This window comes from Volvox carteri (genome assembly GCF_000143455.1).
Source record: "Volvox carteri f. nagariensis unplaced genomic scaffold VOLCAscaffold_97, whole genome shotgun sequence".
Taxonomy (NCBI): domain Eukaryota; kingdom Viridiplantae; phylum Chlorophyta; class Chlorophyceae; order Chlamydomonadales; family Volvocaceae; genus Volvox; species Volvox carteri.
The window spans coordinates 296,057-297,728 of NW_003307640.1; the positions used below are offsets into that span (position 1 = coordinate 296,057).

General features: G+C 59.8%; 1 protein-coding gene across 1 annotated transcript; it reads left to right on the plus strand.

Annotated features, from left to right (window-relative positions):
* Nucleotides 1–536: 536 nt before the first annotated feature.
* VOLCADRAFT_99863 (uncharacterized protein) lies at nt 537–1,359 on the plus strand (the record flags this gene model as incomplete). Its single annotated transcript, XM_002958527.1, has 2 exons — nt 537–731; nt 949–1,359. The coding sequence occupies 2 exons, from the start codon at nt 537–539 to the stop codon at nt 1,357–1,359; spliced, it is 606 nt and encodes a 201-aa protein (XP_002958573.1).
* Nucleotides 1,360–1,672: the final 313 nt, after the last annotated feature.

Below are 1,672 nucleotides of genomic sequence, written 5' to 3' on the forward strand. Positions count from 1 at the left end.
TTACACTAAGACCTTTGTGTAAGGATCCCACCACGTTCGCGATGGGATGCTCACCCTGCAGGGTGAGAAAGGATGAGCACCTGGACTGAGGAAAATTACAGTGCAGGGGTGGGCATGCAGCTGCAGCACTCACCCCGGTAATGGGAACACCCTCCTGGCCCCTGGGTAGGCAACCTTTCAGGCCAGCTGTTAACAGAACACTAGCAACATACACCTACCCAGCATGGCCACCATTACCTCACTGCTCCATTACCCATCCAGGCAAAGAAATAGTCTGTACAGCAGTGTCCTCCTGGGGATTGCGGGCTTCCAGGTGCAGCCCAGTATAAGACAGAACAAAAGCACTTAGGGCCTCGTAAGACGCCCGAGAAAGGCATGGCACACAGGCACTGCCTGCTCCCGCTTACTACACTGAGATCCCTCCCCTCCTGACCCTGACCGTCCGGGACCAGCATCTCCTACTGTCCACCTCCAAGCCACTCTCCTTCACTGCTATCCCACCTTTTCTCCACAATCACAAGCCACCTACACCAACCATGGCAGAGAGGGGAGGAGAGGGCAAGGGAGGGCAGAGGAGGACAGGAGAGAGCAAGAGGGGAGGAAAGGGCAAGGGAGGGCGGAGGAGGACAGGGGAGAGCAAGAGTGGGCAGAGGAGGGCAGAGGAGGGCAAGGAGTGCAGGAGAGGGCAAGGGACGGCAGAGGAGTACAGGAGAGGGCACGGGAGGGAAAGGGTGGGCAGAGTAGGGCAAGGGAGGGAAGGGAATGCAAGGAAGGGCAGAGGAGGGCAGAGGAGAGCAAGGGACGGCAGGAGAGGGCAAGGGAAGCAAGGGACGGCAGAGAGGGCAAGGGAGGCAAGAAAGGGCAGAGGAGGGCAGGAAAGGGCAAGGGAGGGCGGAGGAGAGCAAGGAACGGTACGGCCGTACACACGTGTTTTGTTCGATGCTACAGTCATATGACGCGACAGAGAGGGCAGGAGAGGGCGAGGGAGACCTGAGGAGGGGAGAGGATAGCAAGGGATGGCAGAGGAGGACAGGAGAGGGCAATGGCAGAGTAGGGCAAGGGAGGGAATTCCCTTTCGAAAGGGAGGAAACGGGAGGGCAAAGGAGAGCAAAGGATGGCAGAGGAGGGCAAGGGAATGCAAGGGTGGGCAGAGGAGAGCAAGGGACGGCGGAGATGGCAGGGCAGGGCAAGGAAGGGCAGAGGATGGCAAAGGAGAGCAAGGGATGGCAGCGGAGAGCAGGAGAGGACAAGAGAGAGCAAGGGACGGCAGGACAGGGCAAGGGAGAGAAAGGTACAGCAGAGAGGTCGGGGGAAGGCAAGGAAGGGCAGAGGAGGGGAGGAAACGGTAAGGGAGTCTGAGGAGGGCAGAGGAGAGCAAAGGATGTCAGAGGAGGGCAGTAGACGGCAGAGGAGAGCAGGAGAGGGCAAGGGAGGGAACGGGAGGGCAGAGGAGGGCAGAGGATAGCAAGGGATGGCAGAGGAGGACAGGAGAGAGCAAAGGAGGGCAAGGGTGGGCAGAGTAGGGCAAGGGAGGGAAATGGAGGGCAGAGTAAAGCAAGGGAGGGCAAGGGAGGGAAATGGAGGGCAGAGTAGGGCAAGGGAGGGCAAGGGAGGGCAAGGGAAGGAAGGGAGGGCAGAGGAGGAAAGAAGAGAGCACGAGACGGCAGAGGAG